The sequence below is a fragment of the Macaca thibetana genome, chromosome 5 (assembly GCF_024542745.1).
Source record: "Macaca thibetana thibetana isolate TM-01 chromosome 5, ASM2454274v1, whole genome shotgun sequence".
Lineage (NCBI taxonomy): Eukaryota > Metazoa > Chordata > Mammalia > Primates > Cercopithecidae > Macaca > Macaca thibetana.
The window spans coordinates 49,068,572-49,093,983 of record NC_065582.1 but is presented as its reverse complement, the minus strand read 5'-3'; the positions used below and the strand labels follow the sequence as shown (position 1 = coordinate 49,093,983).

At 36.3% G+C, this 25,412-nt stretch overlaps 1 protein-coding gene across 2 annotated transcripts in view; it reads right to left on the bottom strand.

Annotated features, from left to right (window-relative positions):
- The window catches only part of MGAT4D (MGAT4 family member D), a 53,307-nt gene that overhangs the window by 13,740 nt on the left and 14,155 nt on the right, over window positions 1-25,412 (bottom strand). For both annotated transcript variants that reach the window (XM_050790242.1, XM_050790243.1), the window contains exons 3-9: window positions 24,488-24,625; window positions 19,813-19,946; window positions 16,786-16,832; window positions 10,024-10,137; window positions 7,070-7,145; window positions 4,579-4,693; window positions 1,018-1,148 (exon numbers count right to left, since the gene is read on the bottom strand). In XM_050790242.1, coding sequence (XP_050646199.1) covers window positions 1,018-1,148; window positions 4,579-4,693; window positions 7,070-7,145; window positions 10,024-10,137; window positions 16,786-16,832; window positions 19,813-19,946; window positions 24,488-24,625 — 755 coding nt within the window. The remainder of the gene's footprint in view (window positions 1-1,017; window positions 1,149-4,578; window positions 4,694-7,069; window positions 7,146-10,023; window positions 10,138-16,785; window positions 16,833-19,812; window positions 19,947-24,487; window positions 24,626-25,412) is intronic.

Sequence of the window (25,412 nt, the reverse complement as noted above, 5' to 3'; positions counted from 1 at the left end):
AATTAAATCCAGTTGACAGATGGTGATGTTCAGTTCTTTTATCTCCTTGCTGGTTTTCTGCCTATCAGTTCTGCTGATTACTGAGAGAGAGAAGAGTTGAAATCTCCAACTGTAATTGTAGATCAATGTATATTTTCTTTTAGTTCTGTCAGTTTTTCTTCATGTATTTCAAGACTCTGTTGTCTTCTTGGTAAATTAACCCTTTTATTATATATAATATCTTTCTTGATACCTAGACTGTTTTTTTTCTTTGCTTTTAAGTTTATTCTGATATTAATATAGCTACTATAAGCTGGGCATTGTGGCTCACCCCTGTAATCCCAGCACTTTTGGAGGACAAGGTTTGATGGTTTGAGCCTAGGAGCTTGAGACCAGCCTGGGCAACATGGCGAAAGCCTGTCTCTGCATAAAATACAAAAATTAGCCGGGCATGGTGGCATGCACCTATAGTCCCAGTTACTGAGGAGGCTGAGGTGGGAGGATCACCTGAGCCCAGGGAGGTTGAGGTTGCAGTGAGCTGTGATTGTGCCACTGCAATCCAGCCTGGGCTACAGAATGAGTCTCAATAAATAACTAAATAACTACTACTGCAAATCTCCTTTGATTTGTGTTTGTATGGTGTATATTTTTTGCATCCACAGTTTTAACCTATCTATAATATTTGAACTGAATATTGACTTTAGTGGTGGCATCATTTAAAAAATTGACTCTGACAAACTCTTAATAGTGTACTTTAATCATTTATATTAATGTAAGTATTGGCATGTTTGAATTTATGTCTACCATTTTTTTCTGTTGGTTCACTCTGTTTTTGATCCTCTGTTTCAACTTTTCACTACATTTTAGGGGTCTCTCATTACTTCATTTAACAGGTAGAAAGATCAAAATTGGGGATATTAGAAATTTTAAAAATTGATGTATTTATCAGATTTGGTTTGGTAAACAAATTTTAGGTAATTACATTAGATAATATTTTTCCTAAAATATTTTTTATTCGTAAAGTAAATGAATACTCACAAGATCTTCTCCTGTGTCACACACCTTTACCTGAAAAATGTCATTCAGGAGCCAGTCTATGGGTTTCTCTTTGTAGAACATTAAAAAAAACCGTACAAAGTGAGTTAAGTCCTCAGATCTAAACAGCTTTCCTATGGGAAAAAATATAATTAGATGCAAATAATACATATATAGTTGTTCATTCCTTTAACATGGGAAAAAAGCAAAAGTTATTAAAATTTAAATATGTCCCATTCCTTAGCACTAAAGATTAAAGCACTACTGAAGTTGGACAATGATAAAATTGAACACTATATCTGCTTAAGTATCAAGAATTACCACATCTGAAGGAGAATATAAGCAGGTTTAGAATAGTCAATACTCTCAGGAAATCAATTGTGATAACTAATGCGGATCGATTGCCTAAATCAAGTGAAAGATAAGTGAATAGAATGAAACATATAGGCGCTGTAATCTTTTACTTAATTTCGTACAAACTGTATTTTTTACCTGATTTTTGTAGCACTTTATTAATCTACCACATTTTTCATTTTTACTACTTAATTTTATTAAAGTACTCTCTTATTTCAATATTTGAGAATTATTTTAACAGGATGCTATTTTTTTTTATATTTGTTTGTTTTTGTTTTTTTTTTTTTTTTGAGACGGAGTCTCGCTCTGTCGCCCAGGCTGGAGTGCAGTGGCCGAATCTCAGCACACTGCAAGCTCCGCCTCCCGAGTTTACGCCATTCTCCTGCCTCAGCCTCCCGAGTAGCTGGGACTACAGGCGCCCGCCACCTCGCCCGGCTAGTTTTTTGTATTTTTTTTTTTAGTAGAGACGGGGTTTCACCATGTTAGCCAGGATGGTCTCGATCTCCTGACCTCGTGATCTGCCCGTCTCGGCCTCCCAAAGTGCTGGGATTACAGGCTGGAGCCACCGCGCCTGGCCTATATTTGTTATTCTTAAAGATTTACTATATTTTAAAATATTATTCCATTAGGTCTAATACTTTTTTTCTAATATGCTGCATCTTTAATTTTAAAATGAAGTTGAAGGGATAAGATTCAGGTACATATTCACTTCAAAGTAAATAATGTAAAATACATCTAATGATTTGATAAATATGAAAGTAGGATGTAAGCATGCTTCATTCTTCACTAGGACTTGAGTTTATACGGGTCACTTACTAAAATGTATAATTGTATTTTAATGTTTTGCACCCATTTGTATAGTGACCAAAGCAAGTGATTTAATGATGTATAAAATAGCTGATTCAATTCCTAACCTGCTGTCACCATGCTGTAAAATTCTAGTTGGCAAGCTCATATTTTTAGCAAATAATGAATAACCGAATTATGATAACTAAAAGCAAAACTTTTGTAAGTTTAAGCTTGAATAAGATTTGGCATCCTGTAAATAGTGCACCTTGTTCAGTGTGCTCTTGTGATCAGAATGTAAGTATTCTCTATGTGTCTCCTACTTGACCTCGCTGAGAAAGATAAATTTTTTTGAGAATTTTAAATTCTCAGACTAATCCATCAGCAAGATTATTTTGTCTCCATGCTTTTCATTGGGTATTATTGTTAACAAAAATTTTCCTTCTTATTTTAAAAAAGGCTGAGGAAAAACCTTTGGGCCCTTAAAATTTTACAGAAAACATGAAACACAAAAGTCATCGAGTGAGTATATGAAAAACAGATGGACCTTACCAGCAATCCCAGAAATGCTTTATACTGAGAATGGCAAATATATGCATATAATAATAGATAAAACCAAGTGTTGTCAAGCATATGGGGAAGCACGAACTTTTATGCACTGCTTATGAAAGCATAAACCGCCGGGCGTGGTGGCTCACGCCTGTAATCCCAGCACTTTGGGAGGCCGAGGTGGGCGGATCACAAGGTCAGGAGATTGAGACCACAGTGAAACCCCGTCTCTACTAAAAATACAAAAAAAAAAAAAAAAAAAATTAGCTAGACTTGGTGGTGGGCGCCTGTAGTCCCAGCTACTCAGGAGGCTGAGGCAGGAGAATGGTGTGAACCCGGGAGGCGGAGCTTGCAGTGAGCCAAGATCGCACCACTGCACTCCAGCCTGGGCGACAGAGCTAGACTCCGTCTCAAAAAAAAAAAAAAAAAAAACCATATAACCAATCTGTAAAGCAATCGGCAGTACTTAGAACTATGTGAATCCTCAGCGGTCCACTCCAGGGGACATATACGTCACTTCATTTTTTCATGGTAGCAGAACATTGGAAGCAATTAAGGTCTGCCACTCAGGAAATAGATAAACCAAATGTGAGTGATAAGTAAGTGATAAGTCACTTCTTTCAAAGTTCTTTGGTGAGTGGTCACTGTGCATCCAGTATTTAGTCCACTTGTAGACAGCAAAATGTGTGGTTGTCTTGCCTTGCCTTCTGGTGATAAATCCACATGACATTTAACAAAAGTAGGTCATCAAAAGAAGGGACTGACTGGATGACAGATGAAAGCACAGAAAGTGAACGCTGGAAGTGAATTTGGATGTGACTATAAGACAGCTGATCGTGGGATTGTTGATGTAAAGAAATTAAAAGCAGGTTACAGTTTTATATGCATGACCTCTATGTGCAAAACTGGTAGTCCTCACTGCACAATTCTGAATGCAGAAATTTCAGTGGCCATCATTATGCAGCACTTACGCAACAGTAAAAAACCAATAAACTAAATGAACATAAAAAAATGCTGATAGTTTAGAAATCAAGTTTTGAGGACAAAAATGTAAGGAATAGGAATATACAAATATGAAAAGCATCAAATAATTTACATAGATATGTATATTTATAAGTGTATTTTGAACATATTAGAGTGAACAATATATTGAAGAATGGCAGGAAGTGGGTGTAGGGATTGGGAATGAAAGAAAAGAATAAATAAGGAAGAGTTCCTGCATGAATCAATAACATCATGTACCATAAAATGAGGAGTATGGTAACTTAACTTGGGGCCTTGAGGTTCAAAGGAAAGAAAAAAGCATGGAAGTGAAGAAAGAAAAATTGAAGAATTTGAAAGGAAAATCTATGGAAGAATAGTAAAAAAAAAAAAAAAAAAAATCTCTTTATGGGCACAGTATTTGGAAATTTTCTGCAGTGGGTATAATTCCTCTTATGTTTTTACATTTTTTAAGACTGCCAGCTTTAGCATACTGGAAATTGCAGCAACTGAGTTAAAATCCCTTTCTCTAAAATTTTAATTATTTGAGTTTCAGTATTCTTATAAAGCAGAGAAAAGTGTGTCTTAGCCACTGAGCTAACATGTGTGCCAGACTCACAGCAAGCACTTAATAAATGGTAACTCTTTTATGCTTCTATAACGTAAGTGTCTAAATGTCAATTTTATCTCTCTAGAAAAAAGTTTGGTTTAAGAAAACACATTATCTGGAATTCAGGTACTTGTATCTGATTATACTGTTAAGATATTCATGTCTTTATAAAAATCATGCCATTCTTTTTCCTTTAGTAATAAACAAACTGATAAACTCTTTTAAATGTTTTAAATTATTGTGTGCTAAAAAACTTGATCCAACAAAGTAGATCTATTGCTTACCTATGAATCCAAGCATTGAAAACTCAATAAAAAACCAATTATTTGAACTGATGTTACCTACAAAATCTGTTATTTTTGTAAAGTACATCTCTTTAGCTATGATATCATCTTCTAGCTGAAAAAAAAAACCCCAAAAGACATTAGTACCTTCAACGCTTTCATTGAGTAAGCTACATTAACTTGAAAATAAAAAATACAATAGAATATACTGAAGAAAATGTTTTTCATAAAATAATAATTTTATTTCAGTTTCAATTAATTGAAGGTATTTACAGTTAGTTGATCTCCTTTTTTTTTTTTTTTTTGACAGAGTCTCACTCCGTTACCCAGGCTGGAGTGCACTGGCATGATTGCAGGCACGTGCCACCTGCCTAATTTTTATATTATTTGTAGAGATAGGGATTTACCATGTTGCCCAAGCTGGTTTCGAATTCCTGGGCTCAAGTAATTCTCCTGCCTTGGCCTCCCAACTCCTGGGCTCAAGTGAGCCTCCTGCCTTGGCCTCCTAAAGTGCCGAGATTACAGGTATGAGACACCGTACCCTGCTCCATGTTTGATTCTGAGATTAACCAGACAAGAAATTATCTGTTTCTTTCCTAAATACTAAACATTCCATCTAAATCCCTCTTTGAAAGAGTCTCTTTATCTAAATCCACTTTCATCCTCACAAATACTTCAGTTTCTAGTTTAGAACTGTCTTAGTCCATTTGAGCTGTTATAACAAGATACCATACAATGGGTAGTTTATAAACAACAAACAGTCCTGGAGCCTGGGAAGGCCAAGAACAAGGTGCTAGCAGGCTTATGTCTGCTGAGGGCCCATTCCTCATATATGATGGCTTCCACTGTATCCCCACACAGTAAAAGGGGCCAGCTAGCTCTCTGAGGTCTCTTTTACAAGGGCACTAATCCCATTTATGAGGCTCTGCCTGCATAATCTAATTGCCTCCCACAGGCTCCACTTCCAAATACCATCACCTTGGGGGTAAGAATTTTAACATATTAATTTTGGGAGGGAGGCCAGGAGCTGTGGCTCACGCCTATAGTCCCGGCACTTTGGGAGGCTGAGGCAGGCAGATTGCTTGAGCCCAGGAGTTCCAGACCAGCCTGGGCAACATGTCTAAACCCTGCCTATGTAAAAACTACAAAAAATTAGTCAAGTGTGGTGATGTGCACCTGTAGTGCCAGCTACTTAAGGCTTCAGTGAGCCATGATTGTGCCACTTCACTCCGACCTGGGCGACAGAGCAAGACATTGTCTCAAGAACAAAACAAAACAAAAATGAAACGTTGGGAGGCTTTGGGAGAGATGCGAACATTGAGCCCATAGCTAAGACGAAGGAGGTTCATGCTCCTGATGAAAGGTGCCACATTCTAGCTCCAGATATTGTGACTGACAAAGTAGTTCCCAGCAAAGAGAAGACAAAAAGCAACCGGCTGTCTCACCCATAACTCCACAACTAGCTGGTTAGAGTCATGGGGTAAGCCTAAAAATATCCTCCATAAGAAAGAGAGGGCAATGGAAATGAGCTTTCTTTTTTATTTAATATATATTATGCATAATCTGTAGACGAAGAGAGCCTCATAAGTAATAAAGAAAAATGTGGCCGTCCTCAGGCACACTATGAGGACACAGAATAGAACTGTGGTGTTTCAAATTGGGAAGAGTATCTTGGCCGGATCTTGTGTTTTCATGACATTGCCACTAACTAGGAATCAAAAGGGACCTTTTTTTTTTTAAAATTCCAATAAAAGAAAAGACCTTGCTTTAGGCCTTTCTCTAACTTTCTCTCTAGTCTAGAACTCTCTTCTGCAAATTCTTCCAATAAGTGCACATTGTCTATGTAGTGAGGTCCATACTTACTATTTAGAAACACAACATTATTATTTAACCATGTACAAGGATTTAGAAGGTACAAACTATATATAATTGATTCACTTTTACAAATACAGTAAGACACTGAGAACTGTGTTACTCATAAAGTATGAGTAAATTTAGGGTAGCAATGATACGTGTATATACAATGTCTGACAAATGCTCAAAATGCATTTGCTTAATCTAGTAAAATTGTAAGCCAAGAAATAAATATAGGCGCTACAATTTCTTTTTTTTTTGAGATTTTCTTTTCAGTTTGCTTCAGGTAACTATAATTTTCTCTATAACCGTGAACCTAGTAAGAATATTCATATATAATCGATTTTAAACTTCCTTTGCCTTTTTATTACAGTGAGTATTTTCTATTTTCTGAGCATAAAGTATGGTGGAGGAACACAATGAGGAAGAAGAAATTATAGGAAGGAGGGAGAAAGTAACACTTTCAATTTAAATTATATCTATCTACAGATATAATTGGTGTGTACATATATATGTGTGTGTGTGTATATATATATAAAATTGATTATACGTGAATATTCTTACTAGGTTCACGGTATGTATATATACACACACACACATATATACACACACACACATACACACCCCAATTTCTTACCTGTAAATAATACTTGGCCTTGGGTTGGGCATACAGCATCAAAATGCAAAAATCCAATACTTGCTTTATTCGCCAACTAAAGGTAATCAATAAGATCTGTTAATATTTGTCATTATTATTTAATTTTTATTTATAATAATAGTAATTAAAAACTCTTTGGCAATTTACTAACAGAGTACTAGCTACAATTAAGTAATTAATTTTACTTAATTAATTTCAATTAAGTAAAATTGAATATACTTATACTAAAAAGTTTTCCATCTTTATTCAACGAATAGTGTCTATCATTGCTAAATGAGGATAAGCACAACCCATTTGTTTTACATTTTTATCTAGGTAAGTTTTGATCTAGATAATAGTGTTAATATTCTTTCTGATTTTAGGTCTTGTTTAAATGAAAGTATAAAGAAACTTTACTCTTTTTTTCAGTGTCTCTCCTAATAGCTTTCTTTATTGATTCTATCATCCAAGAGTTTTCTCCCCAATTCTTAGGGTTAACTATCTGCTACAGAGTATTAATATTCCTTTCTATGGGTCTTTAAACCATTTCCCCTAAGTCTTATCCCTCGGTTTACTTGGAAGGGAAAGGTTGCTTTTTTTGTTTTTATTTTGAAAGTAGTCTCCACAAGCCTCTGGAACTCTTCATGGCCTCTTGAAGAAACCCAATGTAACTCCCTTCACAAGTTGACTTTATGTTTGGCCACACATTGCCCCAACTCTCCCAATCCTAGGGAATGGAGTAATTATATGAATTACTACTCTCCAGCTGATTGATTGTGGCCAGATTTGGGGCAATTTGAACTCTAGGGAGTCAAATATTTTGAATGATAACTGAAAAGAATTAGAGAATTACAGAAAAAAATGGCAGATAGGAGACAGGACTAATGTGCATCTCCTGCTTGGCCAGGCAGAACAGTGCCTGGAGACGCACATTGTGAACGTTTGCTCCAGGAAACACTGCAGGAACATACCAGGAAAACCTAAAGAATTCACAAACCCTTTGAAAGAACTGACTTGACACTGCAAACTCCGTGAGATGGCAGAAAAACTGCGAGTTCCCAAAGTGTAAGGGGGGAAATGTTGGCCTCCATACACACATCCCCACTGGGGAACCTGAAAATCCAGATCACAGGAGAAGGATTTAACCTTACTCTAGTAGAGCTGAAATGGATTTAGGGAGCCAAGAGAAATATAAAAGTAGAAGCAGTGGGAAGAGCCCTGTAGGCACTCCTGGTCCCCAGCTCCAGACCAGGGACGTCATTCCTGGCCTTATCTCACAGAGTTCCTTGGGGAAGGGAAGGCAGCCAGTGGAATTGGGGATGGGCCACAGGGTGAAGGAAATTCCTAGCTGAACTTTGTAATAATTTTGACTGAGCACAAATTTTCTTGAGCATAATCTGGAGGCAGGGTGAATGGGGAGTGCAGATATGAGCACAGAAGCCGCTGCCAAAGGTGTGGGCAGGCAGGGAGGGGTGAGGCATGAGAGCCCTGCTTGCTTTCTTAGCGGGGAGGCTTGTAGCCTGGGGCAAGAGCTCATCCCTGCTCATAGGGCTGCCTGGATATAAATTCACCCAAAGAAACTTTATTCTCATACAAAGCTAGATACCAGGCCAGGTCCTGAATATACAAAGAGCAGTACCCAAAGTTATTCTTGCCCTTCTGAGTCTCATAACCTCCTATGAAAATAGTAATAATAATAATAAAAATAATAAAATTACAACAATTGGATAAGTGCTATATGAAGATATCAACAATGTTGGCTATCTTACAGTAAGTTTTCAAAGATGTGGAAAGGGTAGAAGAGCATGCCACTTAATTTTAGGGCACAGAGAGCTGACAGAAAAAAGTTGATGATTGCAAGGTTGGCAGAGACCAGATCATGAATGACATTTTATGATATGTGGGAAACTTTGAACTTGATCTCATATGAGAAAATATTCTTCTGGGTATAGCATGAAGAATGGATTGTAAGAGAGGCTAGGTTAGGCTAGGATTAGGGACTCTGTAATGGTGAAGGCCTGAACTAAATCCAAGCCAATGGAAGGAGGATGAGAGGGATAATGTGTAGAGAGATTTTGAAAAAGAAACAATGACAGAGATATAAAAGGCTGAAGGAAAAACAAGGATCCAGGATGACTTCCAGCTTTGTGACTTTAAAAACTGGGCATAATGTGGACCACTAATTAAAAGCAAAACAAAACACTTAAAAGATTACTAGATTCTGACACACTATTTATAATTTTAAAACAAAAGAAGACTATTCGGTTTCCTGGGATAAGGCCTTTTTCTAATTTCTGGCATGTCTTTTTCTTTATTAAGTTTTGAGGGACCAAATTATTACATTTCCCATAATACCTACCACACTAATACCCCAAATTATAATCCTTTGTATGTGTATGAAGCTTTTAATTTTTTAAGATTCTTTCATAAATATATTTTATTCTCATAATGACTCTTGCAATAATGCAATGTAGGTGTCATTATATACACTAGAAAGTTAGGAAAGCTAAGGGAAAAAAAGGTGAAACTACCTGCCTATAATGACCAGCAAACAGAACAGCTGGGACTAGAATCCAGCTATAATGATTTATAATCACAGGCTCCCCCCCTCCTCATTATGCCTTACTAATTATCGTCTATAAACGTGAACACAGACCATCAGTGGTGTGCTGGTAAATATTTAACAACTGACTTGGGGGTGGAGGGATGGACATCTTGCTTTGTAGCCTTTGCCCATTTCCATGGTGTAAATACTCCTACTGTGGTTCATGCTATCAACTCGATGTTATTGAACACAGAGTTGGGAAGTGATGCACATAATTGGGTCTTGCAAGCCAGTAGGAGCCAGCTCCAGATCACCACTGTGTCTTAAATAGTTTCTAGTATGAGCTGATTCCAAGATTTTATCAGATGAAATTAGTTATTTAAGGCTACTATTTTCTAATATGACATACCTGGCTAATTTTTGTGAGGCCTCAGCTAAGTGCTTGGCATTTAACATACTTGAGTATAAAAAGGCAGGTATTGAAATGACCTCTAAGGATCCAGACCTCACTTGCCTTTTGAATCTATAAATAGAAGTAAATGCAGACTTATAATTGAATATTTAATTTTCCAGAATAATATATTTAAAAATAATTTTCTTATGCATGTTTACATAGTATTTGATTTGAATTATATCACATGTTGATACATGATACCAGTATCATAAAACTAGCCAAAGGATGTTTTCTATAAATTAATAACAGACATATTAAAATACACAATGTAAAATCAGTTTCTTCTTATAAAAATTACAGGTACTTTGACTTTTTAAAGTTTCCAGTCAGATGTGTACTGTGACATTTGAAACAACGAAGCTCATGGGTTGTGATAACACAGTCACTGCAAGACAGCAAGAACATTAGATCATTTTTAAATGCATAATTTTGAATTGAGTAAGAGTCCCACTGAATAGCAACGTGGCTCCTGAGACTAGATTATCACAGCAAGCAAGGATTCAGTCAGACTCTCGTCCACAACTCATTGGAGGACTATGTATACTCTTTAGCATCTTTGTTTTTAAACGTTAATGTTGAGAGACCAACAAGGACATCACTAAACTACATAAAATATGATTCACAAAAATTCCAATATAAATCTTGTACCATCAAGGTAAAGGATGGGAAACCAACTAGAAAATTTTAAATGGTCTTCCTTTAGAGATAATGTGATTTTAAATGAGATTGGAATTTAGGCATTACATTATTCATTAACATGTTAAAAGTTCAAGGAAATGTTTATTTTGTACTATGTAAAAAATTTAAAAGGTTACAGTTTTATATGCATAATCTCCATTATGTGCAAAATAGGCAGTCCTTGCTTTGCACAATTCTGAATGCATAAATTTCAGTTACTGTGTTTTAGTTAAATAACACCAGTCTCCCGCAACAACACTGTAGTCATGATATATTGTGAATAATTGTGTAAAGTACAAACTTCACTGCTAGCTCTTTAGTGCACAAATCACTATATAAATAGCAGATGCACATCATCCTTAGTGACTAATTGGATCACTTCTTTCAAAGTCTTTTGGTGACTGGTCTCTGTACGTCTGCTATTTAGTTCACTTGTTGACAGCAAAACATGTGGTTGCCTTGCCTTGCCTTGCCTCCCAGTGATAGGCCTACATGATATTTAACAAAAGTAGGTAATCCAAAGAGGGAAGTGGCTGACAGATGAAAGTGCAGAAAGTGAATGCTGGAAGTGAATTTGGATGTGCTATAAAAGAGCTGATCACGGGAACGTTGACACCTCCTCTTTCTGAGAGACTCTAGAGATGCAACATAGGGAACTTAGTGAAGGTGAACTTAAATGACAAATAAGAAAAATGGTTGTGGTGAAATTATGTCACATAGGAAATGATGCTGCTGAAAAACTTCACATTAAAGGAACTCTCAGAGATATTTCATGACACTGAAAATGCAAATGATAAAATGCTGTAACTGATCCAAACTTAGAAAGGAATATAACAATTTGCTGAAGCATAGAAAAGACATTTGCTCAGTGTTTTAAGTTCTATGATAAGAAAAAGGCAAGGACAATTTAAACGACTCGATAAAATTTTTAAAAGAAATAAAATACTTTAATACTCAATAATTTTAATGTTTTAAATTACAGTGTAATAAATTAGCTTAACAATATTTTAAAGTTTTCTATGTATTTATAGTTGACAGAGAGTAATGTTTTAACACATGTTTAAATGTCATGGAACAATTGTGATTTTTCCCCATTGTTAATATTGGCTTGCATGGTTTAAACCTGCACAATCATTTTTATGGCCACACTATCTTGCAAATCAAGGATTGCCTGAGCACGTATAAAGACACACAAACACAAATGGAAGAAAGCTCATGTTTTATAATGGGTATGTATCATGAAAATGGGGTTGGAGTAGCATACTGTGCTAGAGATAATATACGGGTATTAGACCTAGAAAAGTCTCTGTGCCAATTTTGCTTCTTTTACTTCCTAACTTCGAGCAAGTAATTTATTTTTTCTATCTTTAATTTCCTCATCTGTAAAACTGGAATAGCAACTTAAAAACTTTGGGGAGAAAGAACTGTTCAAAATACATGCTGGAATTCTTCCAGGCTCTATACATTAGTGGAAAAGTTTCCGGTCATTTATTTTGGTGGGAGTGTAAGTGGAGGAGTGAAAGGGATCAAAGTCTTACCGGCTGCCCTCTGATTTTATGATATATCAAATGAAAAGGTTTTTAAAAAATGAATTCTAATATGTTCCTTGGGGAATAGAAAATACTGGTATGGAAAAAAAGAATGGAGAGTTTGGTTGGTTGTTTTGTGGTAAAAGTTAGTAACATGATATCTAAATTTTCAAATGAATTTGTGTAACTTTAAACTACAAGATCTCGTGCAGCAATTTAGTAGTGGTAAAGGGAAATAACATCAAGTTGCAGCATACACAATCATCAAAAAGTTTAGATTACAGAAATACACGAATTTTGATCTCTAGAAAATTCCATCCAAAGTCCAAAAAGCACCAAAAGATACAACAATTTCTACTTTGATGATATAATTTCCCAGTCACGATGGACAGAAAGATTCCAGTCTTGGTTTTATTCATTTGTTTTAAGCAAGATACTGGAAATTTTGTGTGTTGACACCTTTCTAGGACTCTAAAACTTTTATAGCTTGTTAGGTTATTTACATACAGCATCAAAAGCCCTTGACTTAATTATATGGGAATTGCTAGTTTCCAATGACTGGAGAAAATAATGTAACTCTAGGTTGTTGCCATTGAAAATGAATGATTTTACCTTATGGTCATACAAGAGTAGAAATCTTACAACTCTATAGGTTTATGTAAAGTACATAGTTATATACAGTTTCATATAAGGTTATATACAAACATAGATGGGTCCTTTAAAAATTATATTTTCAATTTAGGACTAATCCAAACATAGAACAATCTCTCATTACCCTAATGAGAAGATCTAGGAAAAGGGTTTTTAGCTAAATTAAATAGGCAAAAGTTGAGACACGTAAATTTAAAAGTTATATGTCTATATTATCTTAGATAATGTTTTAAATTGAATATTCACTAATGTGTTAATTTTAAATTATTGCTTTATTCTACTTTCACAAAAATAATTTTATTCCAACTGTTTATTCTGCATTGGTATTATCAATATAATTATCACCACTAGAATAACTTTTTGAATCACCTGACATAGTTTTCCAGTATCCTTGATTTTCAATTCTAATTACAATACAGCAATTTCTAAAACCAGATACATTGTCTCTGAAAATTTTGTAGCAAATCAGAAGTATTCTCATACATTAGGTAACGTTTTCATTGGAGATCTTTACAAGTAACCACATACTCTAATTTTTTTAAGTGATCTTCAAAAGGCTTACAATGATGTAGTCATATACCCAGGAATCGTTTTACACCTTTGCTTCTTTTTAATTGATTATGTCAGAAGTCTCCTATAAGAATACCAAACTAGCATAGATTGAGGCCACTTCAGGATAATGTGTCTTCTCTAAATAGTAGTTTATTATTCAGAATAAAGCAAAATAACTGAGAAGGCATCCTTGACTAGGAGAAGATTTTTAAGGGTTCAAGTATAAGGTAACTTTTTTCCTGGGGAGTCTTTCAGGGGAAATACTAGATGTGTATGGTGTTTTATTTAGTCTTTATTTAATCCCTCTCCCTTCACATAAATCACCTATTTCAAGCCTTCACTACCGTAAGTTCCTTCACTGTCAACAAATCCTTCCTTCTCAACACAGGGACTTACCTCCTTCACAGGGAAAAGAGAAATCTTTAAAAAAGGAATTTTAAGGTGATTACACTGTCTTTCCCCCAACAAATTAATTTTTCTACTCTTTCACCTGCTCTCATCTCCTCTTTGGTCTCAGTCCTGTCTAAAGCTCCCTCTGCCTGAGTCTCCAGTTCCCTCCTGCCTTGCTTCATCAGCCCCTCCTCTCTCTACTACAGCACAAGTAAAAACTCCAGGTGCTTCCACCTCAAAACCTCCCAAACAGTATTTGTCTCCCTCAAGACAGTGTGCTTTGACTTTTCTTCCTATCAGTTGAACTTACTGAGAATAGTCTACATTCAATTCTTTAAATATGTATTACAAAAACTACCAAACATCCACAAAAATAGAAATATAATGAACCCCATATCAGTTTCCTTCAATAAGCATTAATTTTCTGCCACGTTTGTTTCATCTATGCAGCTGCCCCTTTTTTGCTTATTTTAAAACAAGTGCTGAATATCATTTCGCCCTTACTTTCTTCAGTGTGAATATTAAAAAGGACATTTATTTAGATAACTACAATGCCAATATTCACACTTTGCAAAACTATAAATGATTGTTTAACATCACGTAATACTTAGTCAATTTTCGAATGTCCCCAGCCGTCTAAACAGTGCCTATTTTTGGGGAGTAGGTGCTCAAACAAGTACCCAAACAAGGTCGCTCATTGTAATTGATTATCCCTATTTCTTTTTAAAATTTATTATCTAGACCGGTAACTTTCATTTTTCTTTCTTCCCCCATCCCCATTCCACTTTTTAAAGAATCTGGATCAGTTTCCTACAGAAGGTCCCATATCTTGATTGTTTTGCCCCAGATGGCTTCCTTTAATTGCTGTGTATCCCGTAAACTGGAATTCAGCTCCTAAGGTTTGATTGCATTCAGGGTTTTTTGTTTTGTTTTGTTGTTTTGCTTAAGTCGGGAGAATAACTTTCAATAGTTCTTTCTTGGCATCATTTTCGTCGCCAGACTTTCAGCGACCCCGAGCTGCTGGAGGTGAGGGTGGGGTCCCTGAACCCTGGCTATTCTCAGCTCACACTGCACGTCGCACCCCTCTGCTCCGCAGTGCGTCCTGACCTGCCGGGCGCCCTTGCTAGCGGGGTACCGGTTGGCCTCTGCCTGCGGGAAGCAGTAAGTGACAAGAGACTGGAAGGCAGTAGAAGCCGAGGACGCTCCTCCTCTTTCAGCTCCCGCGGCGGCGGAGGTTCCAGCTGCTGAGGAGGCCGACCTCCAGAGCCTCTGATCCCCGGGCTTAACGCCCTCTCCTTCACGCTGCTCTGTGCTCTTTCTTCTCCCTTCCGCACTCTCAGTCCTCTGAAACTTGTTTTGACCAATTGTTTGTGTGAAATTCCCTGTTTCCTCTAGTTGAACGACCAGGAGTTTTCCTGTGCGGACACTGAGAGGCATAACTTCCTCGTAAAGTTCCCCCCACCCTCTGACTTAAGGCTGCGCTTCAAAACGGTGATTCTCCAATTCCATTCATTCTACACTTATTAGCTGGAATCGTTTTGACTAGAACAACTAACTGCCTCAGACACTAGAGCTATTTGGTGAGAAAAAATAAAACAAGCAAAACACTTTACTGGCTAAACGAAACACGTGCACGTGCCTGTCAGCCAGATTCAGCCTGAAGGCCACATTTGCAGCCCTGGTCTACAGCACAGAGTGCATATTCCTTAGCATGGTGCACAGGCCCTTCGTGACGTCATCAGCCCTTGCCTTATCTCCCACCAGTCCTTCCGCCTTAACTCCAAATACCCATTTCCAAAATAGACTTTCATGTTCAAAAGTCTAGCATGCTCCTTCTTTGATCTGTCTGTCTTCCCCAGCAATTCTATTTATCGGGCATGACCTTTTTCCCCTGTCTGCCTGAAGAATGTCTACTTATTCCTTCAGACTCTGCTCAGTTATTACCTTCTCAGGAAAGTCCTTCTTAATATTTGCAGGTAGAGTTAAATACTTCTTCCTCTACATGTTGTCATATTTATTTCCCATTACCACTGGGACAATGCTAGCCTCTTCCTTCCTTTCTTTATTTTATAATTTTTTTTTTGACACAGGGTCTCACTCTGTCAGGCAGGAGTGCAGTGGCATGATCTTGGCTCACTGAAGCCTCCATCTCCCAGGCACTGGCAATCCTTCCACCTCAGCCTCCCTAGTAGCTGGGACTACAGGTGCACACCACAGGGCTCGGCTAATTTTGGGGGCTATTTGTTTTAGTAGAGACGGGGTTTGGCCATGTTGCCCAGGCTGATCTCGAACTCCTGGGCTCAAGCAATCCACCCACCTCGGCCTCTCAAAGTGCTGGCCTTACAGGTGTGAATCGCCATGCCTGGCCCTCCTTTCCCTCCCTCCCTCCCTCCCTTCCTTCTCTCTCTCTCTCTCTCTTTCTCTCTCTCTCTCTCTCTCTCTCTCTCTCCCCCCTTTCTTTTTGTTTCTTTTTCAAGTTGCATCACCCATTTGAACATAGGATTTGGGAGGCAGGGTCCATTCCACAGCATCTTGTTTCATATTGGTTAATCCATATGTGTTTCGGCTGCTTACAGCTAAAGATTATAAGCAGAAGTGGTGAAGTAACTTCATACAGTAAAGGATACAGGAGTGTTTTAAAAATAACTCAATAGGCTTCTCTCATACCAATGGTTATCATGCAGGATAAACAGTATAACATGAAAAATATAAATTCTAATTGGTAGATATCCAGCAAAATTGGGGAAAACCATTAAGCCGTACTTCATTACAGCTTAGAAAGGACTACAGGTTCTTTCTGCACAGCTATACTCATTAAAAGGAATATGATCACTAAGAAAATAATTATACAATTGGACAGAAAAAAAGACAGAAAAGTGAAAGTGGCTAATTTAAAAATATATCAGACAGTACTTACTTTCTTGTAATCATTTTAACAACAGAATGTAAATAATCTTCATTACTCTAAAAATGAGAAACAATATTTTACTGATACTAAGCATGTCTCATAGTTCTATTAATACAACTTTTTTGCTACATATAAATCTAATTTGTGTGTGAAATGTTATTACATACTAATAATTTTAGTGTTTTTACTTTCTATTAAAAGATTTAAAAATATCCATGTTCTCAAAAAAATTTGACTTGAATACAGGAAATATTTCATTCTTTTCCCTTTGCCACAATGTGAAATATTACAATCCAAAATTTACCCTTAAAAGCTTACCCTTAAAATTATATACCCTTTAGATATATAAGATTACATAAAATATTATATATCTAAAGATGTTTTGGTCTAAAAATGGTCATCTATGAATGGCTTATTTCAAAGAACTACTCTTTTTGAAAACTACTCTTCCTTTCGTCAGTATTAAATGACAATAAGCTTACTTCAAAATTACATCATATTTCTCCAGACAGTATTACTCAGCTTGATTCCCATTTACCTTCCTGACAATAAACTTTGTGGGCCTGCTCTTCATTGAACAGTGTGCTAGATTAGATGACAGACTCCTGCAAAAAGCTTTTGATGGTTTACCCTCTTGGGATAATTTTTTAAAAAGTAACATGGCATTTACAAGATGTAGCCTCAGGGCCCATAAGCATTTCCAATACAAAATTTTGAAAATATTTTCAACCATGACAGTTCTATTGTTGAATCCGAGTACTCTGAAAGGCAACTCTGGATGTATGTACTCAAATTTCTTGTTTAAAAATATCAGACACGATGTAGATAAATCTATTATAGTACTGGAGGCTCTTAACCATAAATTGAATCACTGGCTATTTGTCACACACTGAAACATATTATATTTTAAACACAGCATCAAAGTCATATTTTGTAAGCATTTTATATTCCATTTAAAAATCTTCCTCCAATGTTTTATTAAACAAATCTGAACATTTTAGACAGACATGTGTTGTCCTAACAGCAAAGAAATAAATATTCTAATATATAAAATAAGGAAATAGGATGAAACATTTTGGAGATTATGTGCATGCTTTCTTTTAATATTAATAAATTAAACCTGGATGCAATGACTTGAATCTTTCATTTCTATTTTTCTAATAGTTCCTCTATTGCTTGTTTTGTTTAGAGTTTTTTCTGCATTCAAAGACATCTTTATTACAGAAAATTCAAGCAATAGCAAAAAGAATAAAGAGGAGACAACAAAGATTCCTCTTAATCCCAGCATTTAGAGATAACCATTATTTATATTAATGATACATTTACATTATTCCAAAGTTTGCTCATTTTCTGTTTTCTTCGTATGTTTCATTTGTTTCTGTATATTTTTCCCCGCCCTCCATCTTTTCCTTCCTTCCTTCATTCCTATTTTATATAGATAACATTATGCTAAACATGATACTTTACAGCTTTTCTTCACTTAACAATAGGACATGAACATCACTTTATATCAGTGAGTATAGATATTCATTCTTCTTTCAATGCCTACAGAGTATTACATTGTAGAGATATATAACAAGGTATTTTATCAGCCTCTTATGGGTAGATATTTTGGTTGTTTCTAATATTATGCTTTCATAACACAAGGGTGCACTGAAAATCCTTGAAATAATTATGTATTGAGCACTTACTCTGTGCCACACATCATTCTAAGTACTTTCAATATATTAACTAATTTCATCCCCCAACAACCTTATGATATAGGCAATATGATTATCACAATTTTAGGGATAAAGGAAAGTGAGTCATAGAGAAGTTAAGTAAGTTGCTCAAGTTCACTGGTTGGGTAGTAGAGAAGCTGGCATTTTAACCTTGGTCATCTAAATCCAGAGTCTGTTCTCAACTTCCATACTATACTGCCATATTTTTACTGGGTTTTTGTTTGTTTGTTTTTTGAGACAGGGTCTCGCTCTGTAGCCCAGGCTGGAGTGCAGTGGTGCAATCACAGCTGACTACAGGCTCTATCTCCTGGGCTCAAATGATTCTCCTGCTGCAACCTCCCAAGTAGCTGGGACTACAGTTGCACACTATCACATCTAGTTATTAATTTTTTTTTTCAGTAGAGATGGAGATCTCGCTATGTTGCCCAGGCTGATTTCAGACTCCTGAGCTCAAGTGATCTTCCTGCCTCAGCACCCCAAAGTGCTGGGATTACAGGCATGAATCCCAACCATTTTTCCTGTTTTTATACACTTGCCTGATTATTTCCTTAGGATAAGTTCCCAGAATTTGAATTTCTGAGATAAAGTATATACACATTTAAATTTAACACAGGTTGCCAAATTTCTCTCCAAAAAGTCTTATGGTGCTGATGTTCACACAGTACTTTATACTTTTAAATGGTGTTAGGAACAAAGTGGAAATCTCTGGAGCCATTAAAGAGACCTAGGCTTGAATCTGCTCTATTAATTACTGCGCAAGTTACTTACCTTCTTTAAGCTCTAGGTCCATTATCCCTAAAATCAGGACAGTAATACTTACTTCACAGGGATGTAACACAGGTTATAAATGTCTATAAAAATCATCTACCATCTCTCAAGCATAAGGAAGTCTCTAATCATAGCTGTTGTTACTTAATACAAACTATCTCTTGATTCATATACGAACCTCTTATTGGACTGGGCACATTTTATTACTAGCATCGATTTTAATAATTTTAATTTTGTTTGTAAATATAACTTCTGAGCCACATAGTAGGCAGGGATTCTATATTAAATGCAATTCAAATTTAGCAATCTTCTATTTCCCACATGAAGCCATTATGTTTTCCTTTTAGATTTACATATTTAATTCCTTCTCAACAGTATTGAAGAAGTATTAAGTATATTGTCTGGGATCCAAAAAAGGCATCGATGGGTTGTTTTTTAAAATTAAGAAAACAATTTTCAACATGGTACAATGAATATTACCATTGAGGAAGGGAATTTGGAGACCATAGGGTGAGAGTAAGGAGAGCTCCTTATTTTGTATACATACATCTGCGACCGAGACAATCACTATAGAATCCTTCTCTTCGGAGAGCGTCATCCTGGAGACAACAGAGGTCAGTGTCTGTTTCAGGTAACTATAATTTCCTCTATTAACAGTGGAAATACCCAGCGCAAAAGAAACTGCGGACATAGGAGTATGAAATCATCATTCCATACCACAGAGAAAAACACAGTTTAGCATGCATTCTATGCTTATTCCTATGTTTGGGTTAGTCTTATGGTAATAAAATGAGTGTTTGAAACTGTATTACAAAAATAATCCAAACTGTGTTAATTTTTATCACATATTTCATTTTCTTTTTGAGGAAATTTGCAGTGGATTGTTAGTAAAAGCACTAAATAGACTCCAAGACGTTCTCATATTAAAAGATTTTGGTGTAGCGAAAATAAAACTAACCACTTTCCACTTACTATAGCTTCATCTAACTGGGTATAAAATGTCACATATTGGCAGATTCTCTCTTCTTTTCCTAACAAGGCGCTGGGACTCAAAACAGGAAAAAATCACTATGAAATATTTTCATCTGTGAAAAAAATGTATGAAGTAATTTCTAAATGATTTGATGGAATGAATCCATACCTCTAAGTAACTTTTGTTGCCCAAGAATAACTGGAGCACTAGAGCTCCAAGATGTACACATCTTGGATGTATGGGTGCAGCTAAGATTGAGGCTACCAATCCTAGCTATACCAGTACCTGGCCATATGGGCTTAGGCAAGATATACAACCTCTCCAGCCTGATGTCCCCACCTTTAAGATAGGGATAAGGACTTCCAGAATGGCCAAGTGAGAAGCTCAGAAAATCCTTTCTAGAAAGCAGTAATAAAACTGGGGAAAAAAAAAAAAAAAAAAAAAAAAAAAGGTCAAAACAGTCATTTCAGTGCCCTGATAAACTGAGAAGTATTTATTTAAGAAAAACCGTGGAACTTTGGAAGGAACAGCAGGAATCAGTGTTTCCCTGGTTGCCACTGAGTTTGAACATATTTTCATATGTTTATTGGCTTTTTTTTTTTTTTTTCTTTGAGATGGAGTCTCACTCTGTCGCCCAGGCTGGAGTGCAGTGGCGCAATCTCAGCTCACTGCAACCTCCACCTCCCAGGTTCAAGCTATTCTCCTGCCTCAGTCTCCTGAGTAGCTAGGATTACAGGCGTGCACCACCATGCCCGGCTAACTTTTGTTGTTTCAGTAGAGACAGAGTTTCACCGTGTTGACCAGGCTGGTCTCAGACTCCTGACCTCAAGTGATCTGCCCACCTCGGCCTCCCAAAGTGCTGGGATTACTGGCATGTACCACCGTGCAGGGCTACTTATTGGCTTTTGGATATTCTCTTTTGTAAAATCCTTGTTTAAGCTCTTGCCCATTTCTCTAATGAGTTGTCTGCATTTTTCTTGTTGATTGTATTGATACTCCTTATATATTCTGAATCCGAGCCCCTTGTCAGTTATATGTGTTATTGTTAAATATTATCTCCCACTCTTGGTTCCCTTTTCTTTGTTTTGCCCCTTGATGAAGAGAAATTCTTAATTTTTATGTAGTGCAATTTGTCATCCATTTTCTTTATTGTTTGGGTTTTCTGGGTCTTATTGAGAAATCTTTGCTTATCTTCAGGTCATAAAGACATTCTCCTGAGTGATTTTCTAATCATTTATTGTTTGCCTTTCATATTTAGAGCTGCAATCCACCTGGAATTGATTTTTATGGATAGATTGAGGCAGGAATCAAGTTTCAAGCCGTAAGCTACAGTATAAAGGCAATTCCTGGAATGGCTTACATTGCATTTACAAGAGTTTAAAAGGCTCTTAGTGACCTGGTCCTGATCTATCCCTTTTTTTCAACTACCCACACTTTTCGAATTGACCAAATACCACTCTCAGCTCGAAGCCTTTGCACACGCCATTCTTTTTGCCTAGAATACTCTTCTTCGTCTAGTTTCCTTTGATAATTCTACTTATTTCTCAGGATTCAACTAAATATTAGTCATTGGATCACAAATTGTTACTTAATCCTTTCACCAGCTATGCATTCTTACCTTATCTTTCATAGTACTCATCACCCCTTCGGTTGTTACTCATTCCTATCTAGAATGTCAGCTTGGTGACAGCAGAGAAACCTTCATGTGTGCTTACATTATAAATCCAGCACTAACATAAAGACTGCCACATGGTAATGACAATAAGTTGAAAATGAACAAACAATAAATGGGCAAGCCCCTTTATTATTTGGCCTGTGTCCATGGTCTTGCTACTTATACCCTCCAGCCCCAATTGTGCATGCAAGACACACATCCTTTCTAGGCCTTCTTGCCACCTGACTTTTGCACGTTTCTTTTCCTCTGTCTGGATGACCACCCTCTACTTTCCGCTGTCCACCGCCCACCACTTTCTTACTTATTCTATTCCAATTCTTTTACCCTTCGTGTCGCTTATATGACACTTCTTCCAGAAAGCATAGCATAGGATTTTGGCTCCACCCTGGTATTTCCCTTATCACAGCACTAGTCACTTTATATTATAATTACCTTATCATTTGGCTCTATGAAGGTGGGGTCTATGTCTTGTTCACCCCATATCCCAGGGCCTAAGAAGTGCCCAGAACAGTGTAGAAGCTTATTAAATGAGGAGACATGGAAGAATTCACAGAGAAGTTGTCATTTAAGCTGAAAAGTCATGTTGGATAAGGGAGTCACATTACAAATCAGTTATGGTTTGCCAGAGGAGGTATGTTCATTATAGGCAGTGGTTAGCACATGCAGAATATATGAAGCTTGTCCTATCTGTTCTCAAAGAGCCTGGCCTATCTGTGAGAACTGCAAGTGGTTTGTGGTTTCTGGAAAGGAGAGGCATGGCAGAGACTGAGATTTGAAAGATATAGGCTTTTGTGCATATACCCTGCCAAGGGGCTAACTTCACCTCATGTGCACTGAGGGTCTACTGAAGGATCTTAAGCAAGAGTCAAGTATGATCGGTGATGAATTTTACTAACATATCTTTGAGGAAAGTATGAAGAATGGATTGATTTTGGTGATACCAAAATCACGAGAGAAATTACAAATATGTTTCCATAAACCAGGCAAAAAATGATGACGGGCTCAATAAAAAATAGTTACAGAGGGGCTTCAGAAGGCAGAAATTATCTGAGATCTATTCAGAATACAGAATAAACAAGACTGATGATGGATTCCCTAGTAGACCTTGCCACAGGCTTCAATCCTCTTACATATGTTTCATGTGTTAGGAGTTTTTTAGTTGCCTGTAACAGAATCTTCCTTATATTGCTTCTGGTAATTGAGAAAAGCCACCAAAAGGGCCTCAAAACAAGGATAAATATATACATCATGATGGAAGATCAGGAAATAGTTGGGGAATTAGAAAATTTTTCTGGATTTAACACAGCTCCAATAACTGGGTTACCTCAACCCTCCAGCTCCCTATACAAGAAGGTCTATTGCTTCTCCCAAACAGCACCCTGTCTCTCCCTCCTTCCTTTCACACTGTGTCATGGGCTTCCACTTACATTTGATGATGCTTATGCAAGGCTATGCTTATTCTTAGTATCTAATATCTTATCACTTCTATGCATTGTTCTTCTTGCTTGCGTCTTTCAACTTTTCATCATCCTATAAACTGTAGCTTTTGTACTTTCTCATACATTCACACACACGTATGCATGTATTTGTATATGCAGGTAAAGAGTTTTACAAGTATGAACTCAAGAAGTTTCCTAATTTCTCTAAGCCTCAGTTTTTTCAGGTGTAAAAAACAGATGACAATAATAGGCCCTATTGCATTGGATTGTGAAGATTAAATGAGATAATGTAAGAAAACATAGAACTCAGTAAATGGAACGCAGAACGCAGTAGATAAACGATGTCATCAGAGGCATATGATACAAAACAACACTACTTATTCCTCTGGAACTGTCTAGAACAGAAGTCAGCAAACTTTTTTTTTTTTTTAAATAAAGGGGCAGATAGTGAGCAGTTTGGGCTGTTGGGTTATACCATCTCTGTTGCAACTACTCAACTCCGCCATTGGAGCACAAAAGCAGACATAGACAAGTAAATGGATAAGCATAACTATGTTCCAACGAAACTGTGTGTTAAAACATGGAGCCGATGGGCCTGGCCTAGAGCGACTCACTCACTGGAATGAGTGAGGTTTATAGGAATGGCAGGTATCCTGAGGCTTAGCTTAATATTCCTGCTTCAAACTCCAAAGCTTCTTGTCTTGTATACCTGGTGAACCTGAACTTATGTGTCAAGGCTTACCTCAAGCATCACCTGTTCTATAAAGCTATTACTGACCTTGGTCTCCAGAAAGACTGGGAAATAGGAAAATAACCAGGTAAGCATAGATTTACCAAAACCAAGGAGAAAAAATTTGCCAGACATTTGGCATATGCTTAGTTATATTTGACTTATATTTCTTATTTTCAAAGCATTTGCATTACGTTAAATTTGAATTCAAGTCACCAAATGTTTATGAAACTATTATTTTCTGCCAGACAATATACTGACTTCCAGTAATCCAAATTAATGCCAGATAGGCTGGTAGTCTGCGTATCAATCTAAGATATTAATGGGTTACATCTTAAAACTTAAAAGTATGTCCCCAAAGATCAAAATACCTGTATTTAATTTTCCAATTCTAAGTTTTCTTACCACCAGTTTTCCCTTTGCCAATGATTACATCAGGATAAATTCTGCCTTCTTTCCTTATATGAGGAAAAAAGAACTTTAAGTCTTCAAATGTATTAGATACTGTTTCATTTTTATTTAATATGTCTGCTTTCTGTGCAACTGAAAGAAAAAAAAATAATGCTTCTGAGTATATGATTATAAGGATTTTTCTCCCTCTGGAATAATTTTTTTAAAGGGGTGTTAATAAACTCACAGATTCATTTAGCATTCAATATATAAAAGAAATACTCCAAAATGTAAATTGTCAAAATAATAATGCTAAAAATATAGCTCAACTATTATTGATTCATATTTATTTATAAAGTAATATTTAATTTAAGCCTAGAATTATAAGATACATGGAGGACAATAGAACTGTCAATTCCAAATGAAAGAAGTATAACTGAAACATGCTGTAATTGGTTTACTCTACTACTTTGATTAATATCACTTTATTAAATTTGTATCTTTATAGCTTTGCTTTGTAGACCCTAAAATTTAATGACTGTATTTGTAACCTTCATTAGAATTTGCCTCTACAATTTTGAAAAAGAAAATGTTAGAGGACACACATTGCCCAATTTTAATTCATAATAAATAACAATGTAGTAAAAACAGTGTCATATAAAAAATAGATATATAAACAATGGAACAGACCATAGAATACAGAAGTAAGTTCACAAAAATATGGTTGACTGACTTAAGACAAAGTTGCAAAGGTAACTGCAGAAAAGACAGTTGATAAAGGTGTTTGAACACTTGGACATCTATGTGGAAAAAACTGAACATTGACTTGTTTTTCATGCTGTTTATAAAAATTAACTTAAAAATGTTCATAGACATAAATGTAAAACATAAACCTATGAATTTTTAATAAAGAAAAACAAAAAAGAAAACCTTCATGACC